At 35.7% G+C, this 17203-nt stretch overlaps 2 protein-coding genes across 2 annotated transcripts; one reads left to right on the top strand and one right to left on the bottom strand.

Moving 5' to 3' along the window:
* The first annotated feature begins 1889 nt into the window (after positions 1 to 1889).
* On the top strand, positions 1890 to 9745 carry LOC131936480 (transmembrane protein 229B-like). The gene is made up of 3 exons (XM_059293498.1): positions 1890 to 2982; positions 4714 to 4865; positions 5279 to 9745. Exons 2-3 carry the CDS (start codon positions 4714 to 4716, stop codon positions 5643 to 5645), a joined length of 519 nt encoding a protein of 172 aa, XP_059149481.1. The 5' UTR covers positions 1890 to 2982; the 3' UTR covers positions 5646 to 9745.
* A 2380-nt stretch (positions 9746 to 12125) lies between these two features.
* LOC131936406 (cytochrome P450 2U1-like) lies at positions 12126 to 15988 on the bottom strand. Its single transcript, XM_059293381.1, has 4 exons — positions 15881 to 15988; positions 14623 to 14830; positions 13593 to 13707; positions 12126 to 13450 (listed from the first exon to the last, which is right to left on the bottom strand). Exons 2-4 carry the CDS (start codon positions 14811 to 14813, stop codon positions 12287 to 12289), a joined length of 1470 nt encoding a protein of 489 aa, XP_059149364.1. The 5' UTR covers positions 14814 to 14830; positions 15881 to 15988; the 3' UTR covers positions 12126 to 12286.
* Between the last annotated feature and the right edge of the window lie 1215 nt (positions 15989 to 17203).

Genomic DNA, 17203 nt, shown 5'->3' with positions numbered 1-17203 from the left:
AATTATGGAGTTTTTATTTAAAGGTTTTTTTTTACAAGTATCATCGTTCATGCTCTTTTTGCAATATTATTTTACTCCATCTAGCAAGTGCTTCCATAGCTAATTGTGCAAACATTTATAACTATTTTTTTAAAAATTACTGTTAAAAAAAGGTTGCTCAGAAAAATTACTTGACAGTATTGAGCATGTAAAAAAATATCACCATCTGGACTTATTTTTAAAATATATAATTTAGGCCCATTTTGGCTAAAACATGTTTACTTTGAGTATAAGCTGAAATCACTAATTCAATGGGCATTGTCAGTGAGGTGGTTTTAAAAATGAGCCATTCTCTCTTACAAGAGAATGCAGAGTCTGAAATACGACTCAATGGTTAAAAGCCTTTCAAATGGACACTGCATATTTGGCATACAAAAAATATTAGTTAATTTAATTAATGCTGCTTATGTTGTTTTTTTTTTAAGTAGTCCTACACAAATCAATGAGTTGTCATAAAGATTGCTTTGGCAACTACTTGAAATGCAAACATGTTCTACCATTCGAATAAAATAATATGATGGATAGTGGTTACAAAATATGACAAACCTTAGCTAGGTACATTGTTTCTTCCAGACTTTTTTAGGGGGAGGGGCCCTGTGAAATTTTTTTTTTTGGGGGGGGGGGGGGGGGGGGGTGGACACTGTTAAAAGTATAAATTTTCTATATAAATTCCATTTCGTTCGCGGGATTGGGGGCAGAGCCTGGAAGAAACACTGGCTTGGTAGGTCCTTGTTTGTCTTTAAAGTTTCTGTGAATCCTTGAAGGAGACGACTATTTATCAACTATAGAAAATATCCTTTGGTTAAGCCTAGGTAGCCTGTCTATGAAAGATGATTTTTATGCCTCCACACATTAACATTTCCTAAGCAGTTTTTCTTCCATCAGGGGAGATAAAAAGAGATTAGATTATCTGAAAACATTAGTTGGGTTGTTTCTCTTTACAATAAAAATAACAGCAATATAAGTATAGATCAAGTCATTTTTATTTGCCATCTAGATCTAGTTTAGGATCTAAGTTGATTTTGCCGGAGACATCTCTAACCACTGTACTGTTATTTTTGCTAATCCAGATCAATTTTTATCTAGATTCGTTAATCAATTTTCATTTCATTTTGCAAAAAAAAAGTTACAAATGTAAGCATATAAAATTTCATTATATTTAATTCATATTTTAAAAAAAATAGTTTTTAAACTTGATAAATGATTTTCCCACACTTTCTTAATACACCTCACGCTAGATAGGCCTACACATCTTCACAAAAATTCCCCCCCCCCCCCCTTTTACTCGGACATGTTAAATCAATTATGACTATACATCATTTAAATTAATGTCTTTAATTAACAAAATTATCCTTTTGTAAAATTCTTTTTTTAAAATCTAGAATTGTTTTATTATAAATTGTTCTGATATACTGTAAAATTTTCAAGTTTGATTTTAAGCAACTAGCCTGATTTCCCCCTAGGGCCTACACAGTACACAGACTAACACAAGGGAGATAAATCAGTAGTCTTAATAAGTACAAAGTAATCTAAAGGCCTAAACAGTACAAAGTTTTAATCACGATTTGTTAACTTCTAGTCTAGTAAATAGTAAATATTAATAATAAATAGATCTATATCTGAATCTTCAGAGTCTAGATCTAATTTTTAAAAAACATTAGAGGAGAGTAGGGAGTTCAAGAGACAACTAAAAGTTAGTAGGTCTATACTGTAGAGTAGAGTCTAGAATACTATAGACTATTATAGATCTAGATCTAAATTCTATTCTAAGATTCTTAGTTTTGGCACTTTTGCGTGACTTTTGGGTAGGCTTTTTGATGAGAATTACAGAATGATTTTTTTATTAAAAATGTATCAATAATAGCTTGCACACTAGTAAACTAAGCCAATTTAGCATATTTTAACTTTCTGTGCAAAGTCATAATTACTGAAAAAAATTCCAAAGTCAGGTCAGCCTGTGGCACCCTCCACTGAACATAACAGAAGGAAAAAAAAACTTGACCCGTGACCTTCATTAAAACAGAATTTGCTTTTGTTTTTTTTTCATTTTTAGTAAATATGTGCTTAATCTTACCCAATAAGTGATAAAAATTTGAAAATTAATTTTAATTACTGTTGTAAAGTGAGATAAACAGCTTAATAAACACGTGTTTTCTTGAGGGGGTGTGGCACATCCCGACATCGCATTGTTTGTAACTTTATATTTGTGTTTTATGACTATATTTGTTCACAATCAGCATGCTATGCTTTTAATTTTGATAAAGGGTAAGTATACCAAGTTACAAAACCTGAAATCTAACTAATAATTCATACTTTCAGTTTAAAAAAATAATGAAAACGATCATCAATGAAGAAAGCGTAAACATTCTATTTTTAGGTGTGACATAAAAAACAGTCATAAATCTAGCCGAATGATTGGATTCTTGCGCGTCACACATTTTCCCGCGCTTCGTGTTCACCAAAAAAGATTATAATAAAATGGCATTATTATTCTTACAGAGCATATCTCATGCCTACCATAAATTATTACCAGTTTATTGTAACGTGTGTAAAATTAATGCTTTCAAGTAAAAAATAGCAATAGTCTGGTTAAAAATACCTGCGGTATTTTATAGTTATTTGATTCGAAAGATAAGAATTATATAGAGCTACTTTCACTAAGGCGCCGCTTGCGAGACAAACATAGAAATTAGGCCAAAAGTAGATCCGACAATTCTTAAATAACAGACTTAAATAGAAACGGATAGTTCCGATTTCTTAAATTAACGATGGCTTCGTAATCATTAGTTTTATCGCTCTACCCATTAGTGAAAGCGAAACTGGTCGCCATTTTTGGTAAGCGCATGAGCCGTGAGATGGCTTCAAAACAACAAACCCGGAAGCTGTGAATTCGAACGGCCTACTTTTGGGCCTATCTAAATTGGAATTCTAAAACTAGTACTAGTAATTTTTAGTAGTACTAAGATCTAGATCTAGATTCTAGATCTAACTAAAAGTTAAAAGTATCCACCACCCTCCTAGCTAGAAGCTACTTCAAGCTAGGCCTAGGCCTAACCCAAGGCCTAAGCGCCGGGCTGCTAAGCCTAAGGCTTTAAGTTTAAGGGCTGTAACTAATCCTAACGGCCTGCCCCAAATATAAAATATTAAAATAAGCCTAAAAATTAAAAAAATGCCTTAATGAAATGATTATCTAGGCATTACCGATACCGAATACCATTTTAATCATCAAAATTTTTAATGATATAATATATATTAGGCCTATACTTAATACTATATTCTAATCCTAAAATCTTTTATTCAATTATTTTATTTTTGTAATATGATTATTTGACTAGGCCTATTTGTTGACAATAACATCAACATGGATGAAAAAATGTGTTTTGGGGATACCAGTGTGACCGATACTAGATCTAGATTCTAGAATCTTCTTTTAAAAAGGCAAAGAGTTGAAAGAGTGTTACTCACTGTAGTCCATTCGTTTCGTGAAGTCTCGTACTCCCGGTTTTGAAGCTACTGAGTTTTGGATAGACATATAAAATATCAAATCATTTTTTCTCATGAAGAACATGAGTAGGCTACATGGTAGTTAAAAATGGGGATTGTTATCTGAAACATTTGTATTCGAAACTGCCCACATATACATCGGCCAAATAATAAGCAGCTTGACCTAATTTCTTTTTCTGTCTTTTATGAGGCGAGAGAAAGTCACGCTTAATTAGCTTGTGTTTCAAGTCCAATAAACTAAAGCAGGTGCTGCTTCCCTAACTTTATTATTATTTTTCTTTTTTAAAACATTTTCACCATCAAATAAAAATAGAATTGTATAATAAATTTATTGTGGAAACAACCCATTCGACAGTGGAAATGATCATGTTAAGACACCATTTTATTATAATCTAATCGCCAATTCCAGACGAGGTGAAGGGGTGGGAGTGGCCTTTGACGGACTGTAAAAAACTCTTCACTTGAGTAAAACACTTTTTTTGCGCTTACAATATGAAATAAAGTGTTGATAATTTAGCCCTTAAGAGGCTGATAGGTTTTATTTACTTATTTAAAAACTGGATTGTTAAGATATCGATGGAGTTTTGTTGTTTAATGGCATGTGACTCAGTATGTAATGTATGTCCTTTGTGTAGTACTGTAGTACTTTGTGTTGAAAGAAATCCCATCTAATACGAGAGTACAAATAGCCTTCATAGGGCTATTTGTAGTTAAGTACGAATAGCCGCAGCCATAATTAAATGCCATATGAGGGCCATAAGAATACTTTATGCTCATTACACTTTAGTTTTAACCATTAAAATTGTGCAGAGCTGACTGAAACTGAAAACCTTGAGTTAGGTTCTTTCCTCAGACATGACTAATTTCCCAGCTTCCAACTGGGCATGGTATTATTGATCACATCATCCATACATTATTTCAGCTGTCTTATGGACTCCATTATCTTGATATGGTTTTTTTTTGGTACTCTAATCTTGATTTATAGAGATACTAAATATTTTCTTTTAACAAGGGTAATGATAAAATATCTCATCTGGTACCAATTATCATTCTGTCAGAAATCATGGTCTTTATATGCTCATTATTTAACTTCAAATATAAAACTGAATCTACTTTTCAGAAGTAATCAGTGAAGTTGAATTAATTATGATTTTTTTTTCAAATTAATAGATGGAAACTCATCAGAGTTTTGAAAGGATTTCAACACTAGGCAGATTCTACATCTATGCCATACATGGTTATGCCACAGAAGTTATGTTCACAGCATTATGGGAGTTTGTGGTCAACTTAAATTGGAAGTTCCCTGGTAATACCAGTGTTTGGTAAGGTTTGAATAATAATTTAAGTTTTAAGTTCCTAATATATAAGGCCTAATCTTCAAAAAATGCTAATTTGGTGCCCAGGATATGAATATTCTATAACAGTTATATTAGTGTCATATACATCAGTATCATTATGTAATATAATAAAAATTTAATTTTTGAAAGAATTACGTGTGCTAACTAGACTTTAAATCCTGTATTTGTTATTTCAAAGCCCATTGAAAAAAAAAGCTTGCATTATAAAATTATTTTTAAAGCAGTGGTCTGCAATATTTTTGTATTTATTGTAATTTTAAAATAACTAAATAATAAAGGATATTTTAAATTTAGGTATAGTTCTGGTAATGCACATTTTTTTTCATTAACACAAGACTATCACTGATGTTCACATTTATTTATTTGTATTCTTTCAGGTCTTTTCCTATATATGGGTTATCCAGTTTAATGTGTGAAAAGCTATACATTTACATGAGTGCGCGGGGCGTACCATTGATTGTAAGAGGTTTAGTCTATACATTCTGGACATATTGCTGGGAATTCAGCACAGGGTACATTTTAAAACAATTTGGAGCCTGTCCTTGGGATTACACGCCATTTCATGGAGACTTTATGGGCCTTGTAACTTTAGAGTACGCTCCCTTGTGGTTTCTTGGTGCCATAGTCCATGAGCAGCTTATCATGTACTACTCACGAAGAATATTCTTTGGCCCTGCTGTTGAAGAGGGAACTAAACGGAAAAGTGACTCCACATTGGCAAATGGAGAAAATAAAAATAAATAAAAGTATAGGGCCTTTTTAGATATATTTATGGAACAACTCAAGTATGTTAATTTATTTATTAACTTATTGTACTTCTAAAAACACTAAATAGAAACATTTTATTAGTCAATTGTAAAAAGGTTTTATAATAAAACCAATATAAAAGGAATAATTAAAAGATCATTAATGACATATGGCTGTCCTTAAAGAAATGGAGGCCCACTGCTTCAGAAATAACTATTTAATAATCTGTGAGTCTATACAGCTTAAAATCTATGAGTCTAAAAATGTAGTTCAACACTACCCAAGGAGTGGTCCCATCATCAAGCCTTTTGTTTTGATTAAGAATGGTTGTTACAAAAAATAGCCCTTGAATTTTAAAATTTTTTTTACAAATCATGACTTAACTGGTTAGTGTGAGAACAATGTAATGAAGCTTGTAAGTATATCAGCAAAATTAAGACTAATTCATTAGCGGAGATTATTTTTGTTACATTGTATATCTGCCTTTTGTGGGTAACTGCCATGCTGACTATTATCTTCCACTGTGACAATGGAAATTAATCGCATGCTTGTTACACAATTTAGTATCTTATAGACTTGTAATTTGCACATGTTAATACAATTTTTAAACATTTCCAAATAACACCCACTACCAGTGTAAATATAAAGCATACTCTGTGAACATTTTTTTTGTGGTCAAATTGTTACAAATAATAGGTGATAGCATTTAGAATCTTAAAGCAGACTTTGTTTGTAGATTAGGGGATGCACTTAGAGATTTGTGTGCTAGTGCTAATATTTGTGGCATTTGAAGTAACTTTGTAAGGTAAGGTAACGGTCGTGATCATTTAAAAGGGCAAGTCTGTCAGAAAATGATATACATGAATGATTGACCACGCAGCAAATTATGCTGACACAAACTTGGTCACATACAAGAAAGAAGCTCCTCTAGTAGAAGAATCAGAAAATGTTTATACGTAACAATCGTAACACAAAGCTTATATAAAATAATAATATTTCCTTGTTTTAAGCATTTAATCTGCGTGTTCATCAAGCTAAACGTTTTAATAATGTTTTTAAATGTTAGTTGGGCCATTGTTTTCCATCCAAATCTTTTTTTGTCGTAGAAAAACTGCAAATGTTGCTCAGACGCTTTTGGAATTAGAAATGCATTTATGATTGTTTTAAATTTCTAATTCGTTTTCCGAAAGACAATACAATGAATCTGGTGCGTTTGGTTTAAATGTAATTAAATATGATCTTTTGAGTCACATTAATACAGTATAGTGTATAAAGCTTTATCATTACTCTCACTAGCAGATATTTATTTAATGAATATAAACACTACAGGATCAGTTTTGTTCCATAAGATTTTCTCAAGAAATTACTTATTAGATTAATCTGCTGTATCAATCCTTCATAACATCAGTCTACCTGTGAAGTACTTGACTTTTATCCCTAGATTATTGTAGTCACTCTTATGTTTGTGTGTTAAGTTAAAGCCCTGGTTACTCAGTTAATTAAGGTCCAGCCATATCTGTTTTAGATGCCAAAAGCTTTTACGAAATTTTTCAGGCAGATTGTGTTGTATTGTAAATGTTAACTTGCTGGTATTTTTTTTATCATTAGTTTAAACCACAGCTCAGCAGCTGTATGAGCTACATCCACAATGTTAATTTTCTGGTAGTTAAATATAATTAGTTAAAACTTAAAGTAACCAGTGTTTAAGCTTTAGCCATAATGTTAACTTGGTAGTTTTGTAACATAACTTAACATGATAATGTATGCAGTGTTTCTTCCAGACTTTGTTTCTCTGGAGGGGGGGGGGGGTAGACTTTCTTCTTGGGAGAAACTCTGAATGTATGACAAGTAAGGTTTGGAAAAAAAGTGAGCAGTTTACTGCTTAGATAATTGTTATGCTAATTTATATTTGGCGCAGAGCAGGACAAAGTAAGATAGTTTCATGAAAAACCTTTCATTTATTAAAGTAGGCCACCTTTTGAAGTATAATGCTGCTGATGTATTATTTAATTAAACTAAATCAAACAATTGATGCTCTGTTAATATTTAAAAGTTTCTTAAAAATCCGGTGAAATGCACAAACTAAAATTAGATGAGCCATATAGTTGTAAAATTGTGTGCGCAGATTCTTGTATTAATTAATGTTGTTCTTCTGTGCTTGTAGGAATTTCTTTTCTAAGCATAATGTATCTTATAAACATTGTTTGATGCCAAATCTGTAAATTAATTGTAACATTTTGATGTGGCTTGTATTTTTTATTTTTGAGTGATTTGTTCAAGGGTTTAAAAAAAAAAGAGATTGTTTACACTTTTTGAAAACTCTCAGCTCCCTAAGGGCTGTGCACTGTTCTAACTTTATATTTATATACTCTGTAAAAATGTTTTTCATATAGTGATTCGCTAAGATACTTCTACAAAACATGGCAGAGTTGTATAATAATTGACAAGATTTAGTCTTCATAATACATGCATTGGTGTATCCAGCTGTCTAAAGTTAGTTGCAACTTTTGGTGATAGTGCACTCATGTCACTTTCAGTGTTTGTTTATATGCATATATATAACATAGATTTACAAATATATATTTACATACATTATTTTGGATGGAATTGAACACACACTGCCCCTCCCCCTCTCCAAATATCTAAGTTCTGCCTACACCACTGTATTCCTGTAATGTATTTTTCAATTTTTTACTGGGGCATTTAAAAATTTAAAAATTAATGTTAGATAGTAATTTTTTTATAAAATAATTTTCCACTTTATAAAATTTTAAAAGATTAATGTAACACTTTAAAAATGTGACTAGAAAATGTTTAAGCTGCAACATGTTTAACAGCTTTGTTATCAAAAGTAAATATTTTGTAAAAAAAAAAGTTTTTCTACACAATGACAATTTTGTTCATGTTTAAAATAATCATATTTATTTAAAACAGATGAATTCACCTGCCCAATAACTATCAGATCCTAAAGGATACTGTGTTGTTTTTTTCTACGATATTTGCCATATTTTTTTTACTTCACCTTTTTAGATATTTATATTTGTATGTGATAATTCTACCATGATTATTTATAAAATACCTTTGGGTCTGTCTCATTACATAATCAATGCTGACCATAACAATTCATCATGTACCACCACAACGTTTAATAATATCAAAGAAAAAAAAATCTTTCAGATCAACTGCTCAGTCAAAATATTTCCTTTAAAATTGACCAATAGTCGCACAAATTATGGGCTACCACAGAAGAAACTTTTTTTTTAAATTTTTGATTATTTTAACATTCATTGCCATATGTTTGTAATTTATAATGTGACAAAAGCTATGTCCATACATTTTTCAATGCATTCCAAAAAATTGTTTACCTTTTTGTAGAGCTCTTTTTCTATGTTGCTTTCCTGTAACCACTTTCCCCTCCCCCCTACAACCCTAGCAAAGGAATGAGTAGCTATTTTAGTGTCATCACTTTTAAAATTTGTGAAATGTGTCAGTCATACCAATAAGAAATTTCCCCACTAGTTCCCCTGACAACCAGTTTACAGAAAAGAACTAAAACAATTAAGCCCAGCATTTTCCAAACTGGCAGGTGTCAACTAGTGCTATGTAAAGGTAAAAAAGAACTGTATGAATACATAAAAATATACAGCTATAAAATAAGTAAATACATGGAGTATAAAAAATTATTGAACTCCTCTGAAGACACAGTTAAAAATAGCATTTAGAATGTGTTTGATCCCAGTGTCAGTATCCTTTATTTTCTTTCTTATAACCATTTCAAACATGATAGGTTCACTGTTTTTACTTATAGACCAATGTTTAATGTGAAAGCTCTACAGGAAATAGAGAGGACATGGTTGACAAGATTTTATGATTTTTCAAGGTGGCACCAAATGTTTGGCTTTTCCAACAGCTGCTTAGCCACAAATAGTTTGGAAATAGCTGTCTCAGTTTAATTTTTTGTGATGTAAAGATCTCATTTTAAAATACATTTGAAATGCTGCTTGATCTAGCTTTTAAGTAAACTTGTTATGCCATTTTAAAATGAAATCAATGTTGATGAAGTAAAAACTATTTGATTAAAGAGACTGTTTTGATGATGATCAGATTTATTTGTATTTTTTTTTAGAAAAATTGATTCTAATTGCATTAGTGTTTGTGAAAACATCTCAATGAATTGAAACAGGCCGAGGTCACAGAAACATATGAGCCCTACTCAGAGGCGTAGAGAGGGGGCGGGGGGGGGGGGGGCGGACCGCACCGGGTGACACCAAGGTAAAAAAATAGCAAAATATATAGAGAAAAACTTGAGGGGGGGTGCAAATCGAAAGTTTGAGGGGGTGCAAATTTAAAGTTTGGGGGGGGGGGGGGTGCAAATAGAAAATTTGAAAGTTTGTCCCCAGGAAGTGTCGCTACGCCTCTGGGGGGTGACACCATTAAGTGCCGCACCGGGTGACACTCGACCTCGCTACGCCACGGGCCCTACTTCCCCTGTCCCATGGACTGTCAGGTTCGAAAGGGTTACTTTTTAGATAAAGGTCAACTGGAATAGTTTTAGACAAGTGCCCGACGTCACCTCAATTATGTTCATAGGAGTATTAAGATCATAGGTCAAAAGTATCTGGGTAGACAAACATGGGGTAAATTATTCTGACAAAACAACCATTTTCCCTGTCTAATTAATGACTAAATAAGTTGATACACTTTTTAGTACAGAATGGCATGGAACCTTGATCCCCTCTCCTCTTCAGAGGAATATGTGACTACTAAACGGAAACCACCCCCCCCCCCCCCCCCGGGTCCCCACAGGAAAGTGTGTAACTACTAGACAGGAGCTTGCACCTACAGAGACGATAAACACGTTATTGCTATCAAATGTGTCAAATGGAGGGGGGGGGGGGGGGGGGAAGGGTACGACACTATCTGGAAATTATACGTTTTCAGAGAGAAAAACCTGCTATCCTGTGCGGTTTTATTTATTAACTTAGTACAGTCCAATACATCTTTCACTCAAACAGCTGGGAAGTTGACAAATAAATTGACCAACACATTGAAACTTTTACTGAGAAAACGATACCCTTTGTAGTTTAATTAATTACTGTCAGTGTTAGGTATATGGTTAACAACAGATTCACACACTTCCACAAGTTTAAGTGGTGGTATAAAATGGTGATACCAAGATGAAAACTTTTACAGAGAAAACAATGCTTCATCCAAGTGGATTGTTTGTTCATTGGAGGGGGGGGGTATTGGGGCCGACTGAAAGAGTTGCACATTGCACAGATAGATATGCTTTATGCTTTGTTTAGTCTCAATGATCGTAGTTAAACGCTATCTGCCAATGGGGGAATGCGTGTCATAACATGGAAGATTGCAAATCGTCAAATATAAATCGGTGCTTGGTTGTAATTTATAAGACCTAATCAAGCACTTAAACATGTCCACACAGTGTGTAGAGGGGGGGGGGGAAGAGACGGACTGTACATTTTTATTCTGCACATTATCTAAGAAACTGAGTGCTGTGGTGATCTTATCTTGTTTTTCTTTTGTTGGTTTATTTATGTTTATTGGTATCGTCATTTTAAAAGTTATTTGAGAAAAGGACCATATTTTGTAGATGCTGCATTTCTGTTTTGTAGAGGATGGTTAGTAATAGACCTACTAGAAATATATATTTTTAAGTGTAGACTTTCCATAGAAGAATTTATTTAGGCCTACATGCAATGTTTAGGTTCAAATGTAGACCAGATAATCTTTTATATCTATAACCCTGCACAGGACATTTCGCTGAGCTTTTTGTAGACTGAAGTTCGTTTTATGTCGGTTTAACCCCTACTATCAGTATAGTGTATGGCATGTTTACAGTTGAATTCAATTTTGACAAGCGTTTTTAACACTCAACCCCCCCTCTCTCTTTCTTTAAACGAGAGGACAATGTAGGCTAGGTTTATCTACCATTGAGCACTTCTTCTCAGTTGTAGTTTAAAATAACTTGACTTTTTAAAATATTATGTTCGCATAGGCGTGTTTGTATTTCTCAGTGCCCGTTATTGTTGATATATTTAACTATTGATTGTCAATGGTAAGTATTAGCACACTTTTCCCCCAAGGGCTCTCGACAAAATGACTCCCGACATAAGGGCTCCCTACAGAATGACTCCGACGTATTGACTCCAGACAAATGAATCGTATGTCCTATATTGGCATAAACGTAACCAATTTGTCCAACCCACCAACCACATGCAGTTCCTACCCCCACTACCACTATAACCACTTTTTAAATGCCTGAGTGAAAAACTTTTTCATGAACCAACACCAATTAAAAAACAAAGATTAATAAACAAATAGCTACATACGACCAATATTAAAATGTTGATAATGTTTTATTTACAACTGTAAAGATGTTCTTATAGAAATATTATTGTTTCTTACAATTGTACACACAAAAGTTTATTCAGTTTTTCAAAGTTTAATTACTTTTAAACATAGTTTGGATTATGAATTTTTTTTTAAAATTGAAATATATATAAATATATACAAATATTTTAAAAAAAAGAGAGAAAAACACTAATAGAAGAAAAAAGAACATGAAACAGTTTTAGCTAGTACAATAGTTAGTAGAAATATTCGTGTTTGATTCATTATTTTCTTCTGTCGACAAAGCGAACTTCGAACGGGGCAGGGGCGACATCAAGACCAAACTCGTATTTGATTGGCGGAGGGGACTTTGGGTCAGAGGGTAGGATTTTAAACCGTTGAATCAGGGAGGCCATCATCAAAAACTGAATCATCTTCGTCATTGATTCACCCATACAGATGCGGCGACCGATGCCAAATGGAACCAACTCTTCTGGATTTTTCAATTTCCCTTCAGAGTCAATGAACCTTTCGGGTTTAAAGGCCATGACATCCTGGCCCCAAATCTTTTTATCAAAATGAATAGAATCAAGGTTAGGAACTATGAAGCTTCCTTTTGGGATCCTGTAGCCTCTGATCTCTGTGTCTGTCTTGTTGGAATGCGCAAAAGAATGCGCAGCAAGTGAGGAAATTCTAGCAACTTCGTTAAGAAAAGCGTTGAGATAAACTAGCTTGGTTCTGTCTTGCATCGTTGGAACTCTAACTGTGCCGATTTCTTCTTCGATTTCCTTGTAAATTTTCTCCTGTACGTCTTGGTAGCTCAAGGCATATATGTAGCACCACAAGAGAGAGGTGCTCGTGGTGCCACCCCCGGCTAAAAATAACTCCAGCATTATTTTAACTAGGTTATCCTCGTCCAGCAGAGTTGTCTGCCCGCCAGAGAGTTTTTTCTTCATCTGCGACAAGTAGGCCGCTACAAAATTGTTCGTTTCGTCGTCATTGTGCCTGCCGATAAATTTTGTTCTGAACAAGTCTGCAACTTTCTGCATGTTCGAGGCCATCATCTTGCCACCGAAAAAATCGCCAGGCAGTTTGTTTAGCACCGGGAAAAAATTGACTAGAGTCGTCGTTGTTTGGTCTCCGGTGATTGCTCTAATTCTTGACATCAACGTTTGAAATGTCGTGTCGTCGTAGTCGAACCTGTCCCCCACGATAAAAGCGCAGATGACATTGGCGATGCTCATGTTGGTCACTACTTGCATGTTAGTAGCCTGGCCGTCTAGACGGCTGATGTAATCCATATAACAAACAACTTCCGATTGAATTTTCTCTGCCAAAACATTTTTCCCCATCCCGAATTCACGAAGAATGGATAAGGTCACAGATCGATTCTCTTTCCAGTTTTGTCCGTTAGCGAAAGTGATGCCTTTCCCTGGGCTGCCCGAGACCTGATTATAATTTTAAAATAAAATAAGTTATACAATTATCATTAGTAAAAAAATATGTTATACAATTATCATTAGTAAAAAAAATAAGTACTTAAAAAAACTTTAAGGTAACGATATAGTCTTCACAGCAACGTTTTCGTACCAAGTCCATAAAAAACATTGCTCTCTCAGAAAACTCGTCTGCCCTTTTGATCAGTACTTCCTTCATCAGATCGTACCCGTTCAGTACCACAACCAGTGTCCCGCCCATTTTTAGACTGGTGGGAAAAAAATATCGTGAGTTTAGAATAGAAGGCTTCAAACTTTGTGGACTATAATGTTGTTGAGGGCGGAGACTCAAAAAAAGTGACATAAGGGGTCGTCCATAAATGACGTCACACTCGTAGGGGGGAGGGGGGTCCGTAATTTTGTGACGGTGTGTGATGAGGGGGGGGGGGGTTAGATGGTGCGACGTCACACTTTTGGATTATAAAAAAGCAATGTTAGAAAACGAATATTAGACGTTATTTCGAGGTTTAGAAAACTGTTTTAATAAATTGTAATAGGAATTGATTAAAATACTCTATTTTGACACAGTTCATACAAAATATTGGAAAAACATCGATGTTTTAAAAAAAAAAAATTCAACTGCATTTTTGAGGGGGGGGGGGGGGGGTTGGGTTGTAGGCTGAGGTGTGACGTCATTTTAGGGGGGGGTCTGGCTTTTTATGACGATGTGTGACGGAGGGGAGGGGGGAAGGTAAAAATCGTCAAAAAAGCGTGACGTCATTTATTTTTAAATTTCTTAAGAATAGGCTCAGGCCTACAATTGAGGAGAAACATAATAATTCTTATTAGATTAAACTAGCGTGTCTGTTGGGTGCGGTGTTTTAAACAACAGTAACAGTGATACCCGTTTCAGTAGCGTAGCGAGGGGGGGGGGGGTAGGGGGACATATGTCCCCGGGCGCCGACCTTAGGGGGCGCCAAAATGGGTTGGAAAAATAAATTGAAAGGTTGAAGGGGGTGCAAATCGTAAGTTTGAGAGGGGGGGGGGGGTGCAAATCGAAATCTCGAGGGGGGGGGGGTTGCAAATCGAAAAGTTTGTCCCCGGGCGCCGGGAAGGGTCGCTACGCCTCTGACCCGTTTAAAAAATATCAGCACTAATTATGAGATTTAAGAATCCAAGGTCACCTGAAAATATCTCCTAGCTCCTTCCGCCATTTCTTGAACTGGGGTCGAAGGTCGTCGTTCACGGTCAGCATGTGACCAATCACGGGAAGTGGGCGGGAGGGGTAGGGAGGGAGACGCTGGTCAGTACGCGAAAAAAACCAGTACACGATCAGAATCAGCCCGACGCCCAGCAGGCATGTAGTGATGTCCATGTTACGGTGCTGATGTGCTCTGTGAAGACAAGATAGAGGTGTGTGGGCAGTGTTTCTTCCAGACTTTTTTCTCCCGGAGAGGGGGGGGGGGGGCTCGGGGGAACTCGGCGGACTACATTTTCCCCGGGGGGGGGGGTGGCGACACTGGTAAAAGTATATGCTTTCTATATAAATTGCATATCGTTCAATGGTGGGGGGGGGGGGGGGGCGATAGATTGGTATTTTTCTTGTTGATTTTTTGAGGTCTGTGTTGTTGTGCGGGGAAACATTTTTGCTAACCTGAAAAGTCCCGAGTTCGATTCCCCGGCTGTCGGGGGTAGGCAACCCATCTAGGACAGGAAACTCCTAAATAAGCCCCCATAGGTTTTCTTTTGGGAGCTCTTGCTAAACTAAAGCCAAGTTGCAGCCTTTAAGTAACGCCTCTCCCTTGGGCCCATCAGCTGTGTGGGAAACACCTGACTTTTCTGCCCTGCCGCCCACGCTTTGTGTCCTGATTGCCAAGGCTAAATTATCCGATCTTCTATTAGACTATGGGCCATTTATTTATTATCTATTTTATCTGTTAATTCTTTTCTAAGTGAGTATAACTCAAACCCTAATCATAATCCTTGTTAAAAACAACTAGGCGATACACCTCACCGTGTCTTTTCCCAAAACATTAGCCTATTTAAGTTTACTCAAACTCAAATACAAAAAGTTTGTATTTTAAAATTTGTTCTAATGGGTCGGAAGTGTGATCTATTGAAAGTGGCAATGTGGATTAGGTTGAAAAAAAAGAGGCCTGCTTATTGCAGAAACATACGGACATAATCACAGGCCCATAAACAAGCTATATAATACCACAATTTAATACATATCTACATACATAGATGTGCATGCATACATTCGCTAAATAAATTTAAGAAAAATATACATGTACTTGATTATTGCAAATCGTCAAATATAACTACATATCTTCATAGGTAGGTATACAGTTCATTATCAGCACAATTATTAGTCTTTAGCTATTATGGTAAACATGCTCTATTCTTTTTCTGCACCGCATTGAGCACAATTTAAAAGCTTACCTTATCACTCGGCAACAACAAGCAGTCTGTTTTAAGAGTTTATATTTGCCGTGGCTTATGTACACAGTGGAAAAAGAACGGCTGAACTTAAAACCATATATAATCGGTCTAGATCTAAAACTTTGACCCAGTTCGGGAACGTATGCTGTTACGTAAAAAAAAACCCCAACGGTTCTGAACTCCAGAGTTATCATAAACAACGTTCGTTTATACAATGACATCAGCGGATTCAGTTGTAGCTGCATGTTCTATTATTATATCATAAGTTATCCGGCTAAGACGAAAACCTCTTAGACCTGCTCAATTGTAGAGTAATTTATCAATAGTGTTTATTCCTGGACTGTGGTGTAGGCAAGGGGTGTTTAAGGTCGGTTATAATCCACCCATGACCCCCCCCCCCCATTTAAAAACTTTGAATGTGGTAAAATCACATGCAGTTACCTTCAGAGTTTCTTCCAGGCATCTACCCCCCCCCCGAACGAAATGGAATTTATATAGAAAAAAATATATTTAACAGTGTCCGCCCCCGAAAAAAGTCTACCGCCCCCCGAAAATTTCAAGTGCACCCACCACCCCCCCCCCCCCGGAGAAAAAAGTCTGGAAGAAACATTGGTTACCTTCTATTAGTGTTTCTTACCTGCATTACTTCGGGGGGGGGGGGAGGTGTGAGGGAACAAGTGTACTTTTACCAGTGTCAGTCCCCCCGGAAAATTTAGCCGCCCCCCCCCCCCCATAAGTTTCAATCCCCCCCCCCCCCCCGGAGAAAAAAGTCTGAAAGAAACACTGCCTACTATCAACCGCTTCGCTTTCCCCCCCCCCCCCCCCCCGGTGACAACTGATGAGTCAAGAGAAGTGAAATTCCGCGAGGCATTAGATGGAGAGATAATTTTGTAGCCCATCCATTTCTCTACATTTAAAGTCCAAATCAATCTAAGGCAGGGGTTCCCAAACTATGGGTCGCGACAACGAAGGGCTTTCTGAGAGTCGCCAACTGAAACCCGGAAATATTTAGAAGAATATCTGAAATTCGGCTTTACATCACTAGAAATGGAATAGAGAAGTGGAATAGAGAAGAAAAAATGCGAACTGTGCAAAGTTTTTCTCAGTCATGAGTCTGTGAAACCTGCGAAACTAAAACTTTTTTTTTGAGACGAGTAATTTGAAACACACCAAAAAAAGAGTTCTTTCGTCGGCATCTATATATATAATTCTCTTCTTCGAGCCGTTAGAAAACAAGCTGCAAACGCTCTCCCTACCTCCCCACCCCTACATGGTTTTAGTGAGCTGTGTTCACTCTAAATGTTTACAAGCAGAGCCAACGAT

This window comes from Physella acuta, unplaced genomic scaffold, assembly GCF_028476545.2.
Source record: "Physella acuta isolate Inbredline_101_S28 unplaced genomic scaffold, ASM2847654v3 ptg000015l, whole genome shotgun sequence".
Taxonomy (NCBI): Eukaryota; Metazoa; Mollusca; class Gastropoda; family Physidae; genus Physella; species Physella acuta.
The sequence above is the reverse complement of the archived record's forward strand: the minus strand, read 5'-3'. Positions and strand labels throughout refer to the sequence as shown.

Bases quoted from the DNA above. Each gene is read 5' to 3' on its own strand.
- LOC131936480 (XM_059293498.1), top strand. From the start codon at position 4,714: ATGGAAACTCATCAGAGTTTTGAAAGGATTTCAACACTAGGCAGATTC. The intron at 4,866-5,278 runs GTAAGGTTTGAA...GTATTCTTTCAG, and splicing joins CCTGGTAATACCAGTGTTTG to GTCTTTTCCTATATATGGGT.
- LOC131936406 (XM_059293381.1), bottom strand. From the start codon at position 14,813: ATGGACATCACTACATGCCTGCTGGGCGTCGGGCTGATTCTGATCGTG. The intron at 13,708-14,622 runs GTGACCTTGGAT...TTTTCCCACCAG, and splicing joins GAGCTAGGAGATATTTTCAG to TCTAAAAATGGGCGGGACAC. The intron at 13,451-13,592 runs GTACGAAAACGT...AATTATAATCAG, and splicing joins CAATGTTTTTTATGGACTTG to GTCTCGGGCAGCCCAGGGAA.